Source organism: Arachis duranensis, chromosome 3 (assembly GCF_000817695.3).
Source record: "Arachis duranensis cultivar V14167 chromosome 3, aradu.V14167.gnm2.J7QH, whole genome shotgun sequence".
NCBI lineage: Eukaryota > Viridiplantae > Streptophyta > Magnoliopsida > Fabales > Fabaceae > Arachis > Arachis duranensis.
The window spans coordinates 20,649,457-20,651,588 of NC_029774.3; the positions used below are offsets into that span (position 1 = coordinate 20,649,457).

General features: G+C 32.3%; 1 protein-coding gene across 1 annotated transcript in view; it reads left to right on the top strand.

Moving 5' to 3' along the window:
• Window positions 1-1,613, top strand: part of LOC107477893 (uncharacterized) — a gene marked incomplete at its 5' end in the record, with an annotated part of 3,692 nt that extends 2,079 nt beyond the window's left edge. The window contains 3 exon segments of the mRNA XM_016097985.3: window positions 113-198; window positions 312-403; window positions 988-1,613. Of these exon segments, the coding sequence (XP_015953471.1) occupies window positions 113-198; window positions 312-403; window positions 988-1,226 (417 nt within the window). The 3' untranslated portion in view covers window positions 1,227-1,613.
• Between the last annotated feature and the right edge of the window lie 519 nt (window positions 1,614-2,132).

Genomic DNA, 2,132 nt, shown 5'->3' on the forward strand with positions numbered 1-2,132 from the left:
AAAAAAATCTCAACTAAAAAATTCCACTACCTTAACCGTTAATACAAATGTACAATCAAGTGAGAAGATTCTTTTGTTGACCAAGTCTTTTCTTATTTTGCTCACTTTTCAGATTACTGGGTTAGCAGAAAGATACCCAGGGTTGATGTCACTAAGAAGTGTGGATCTTTCACCAGCAAGTTGGATGGCAGTTGCATGGTAATTAATTTTAGAGATGAATTATTTTCATTTACAAAAAGGATTTTACAACATCTTTTTTGTGTACTTACCACTTTGTGAGATCAATGATGAATCTCTCTATGGTTTTTCAGGTACCCTATATATCATATCCCCATGGGGAGGACAATTAAAGATCTTTCTACATGCTTCCTCACTTACCACACACTTTCTTCATCATTTCAAGGTACTCCTATGATTATTCACAATTATTCTGCCTTCTTTTTCCACAAATTTTGCTAGTCACAGCTCTAAAATGGATTGTAAGTGTCACGTTTAACAAAACAAGGGGTTTATTGCGTTTAAGATATTCTAAACTTTATAGAAAATCAGGATATATTTTTTAACAGTTTAATTTTGATGCATTATTCACCAAAATTAGTCATTAGTGTAGAATAATCATTGAAATACAAATATATATTAAAAATAAATTAAACTATACATGTATTTTTTAAAAAAAAATATATGGTGGCTGATTTTGGTGTGCATATAATATTTTTATTAATTTTATTATGTTTGATTTTAATAAACTAATGTATAAAAATAATGTATCAAGATTAGAGAAAAACACTTTAATATAATTGAACTCTGTCCCATGGCCCACGCTGTCCCCCTTTGGGTTTGCCACTAGATGCATTTACAATATTCGTCCAATTACATTCGCTCTTTTAGATCATCATTCAAGTAAAATGTAATTACGGGTAAATTTTGCATAGGAGAATTATGCATTGAGTTGGAAAATTTTTTTTTGTCATGATGTTGTATGCACAGATATGGACCTTGATGATGATCCAGAGGGAGCCCACTCAAAGAGAAAGCAAGGGGAAGGCATAACACTGCCACCGTTTGGTTTAGCCACGTACAAGATGCAAGGAAACTTGTGGGTCTCAGGGCATTATGGTAGGGACCAAGAAAAACTGGTTTCACTATTCAGCGTGGCTGATTCATGGTTGAAGCAACTTAGGGTCCAGCATCATGACTTCAATTACTTCACTGGCATTAGGCATTAGCCTTTCATGCCTTGAACAAAAATTGCATGGGGGGATTAGTTGACCTTGTTTTGGACCATTAATTGCACCTTTAATTTCCTTTTAATTTGTAGTTTGTTATAACTTATAACCCCCCTTGGAGAGCCTTTGTCTTTGTTTTTTAAAGGGCTAGACCTTTTGTGAGAGATTTGCATAGAAAAAGTAACTAATGAAGTTTGACTTTGTAGCATGTTGTGCTAAGAGGTTTCTTTGTATTGTACATAAGAGAGTTTGTTGAGGAGGGTCATGTAGAGAGTGAGACTTGTGTAGATTGTGTAATCAAGTTGATGTTGACCCTGATGGTTAATGCAAGTAATGTAGTGGATTATTGTGGAGAATTTAATGTGCAAGTGCTACCTTTCTATTGGATATTTTTGCTTTCAATTTCGCAACACATTTGTACTCCTTTAGCATAAGGACTAAGGAGCATTTCATTTTCAAATAGTTTGGTATGCATTAATTTTGATTGAAAAATAATGCATTCAAGGAGATTTATTGAAAATAAAGAGTGAGATCCGTCAAATTTTATTTTTTAATATAAAAATTAAATTGGTTAGGTAATATATTATGAGAAATAATAATGGAAAGTAGAATTAGTTAATGTTTCATAGATATTTAAATAGTAAATAATTGGGATCAAAAAATTTTATTAAAAAATATTAAATATTAGATAACGAATTTATTACATCTGGCCCAATAGCTGAATGACAGCACATAGCACATGGATTGGCTTAAGCCTTGACAAAATAATAAGTGGTTGTGAAATACAAATGAAGATACTTATCATATCACGGAAAATGTGGTGGGTCGAAATATTTTAATTGATTTGATAGACTTATGAACAAATACACATGCGGTGTTATGTAGCCGCATAATTGTGTTTCTAGC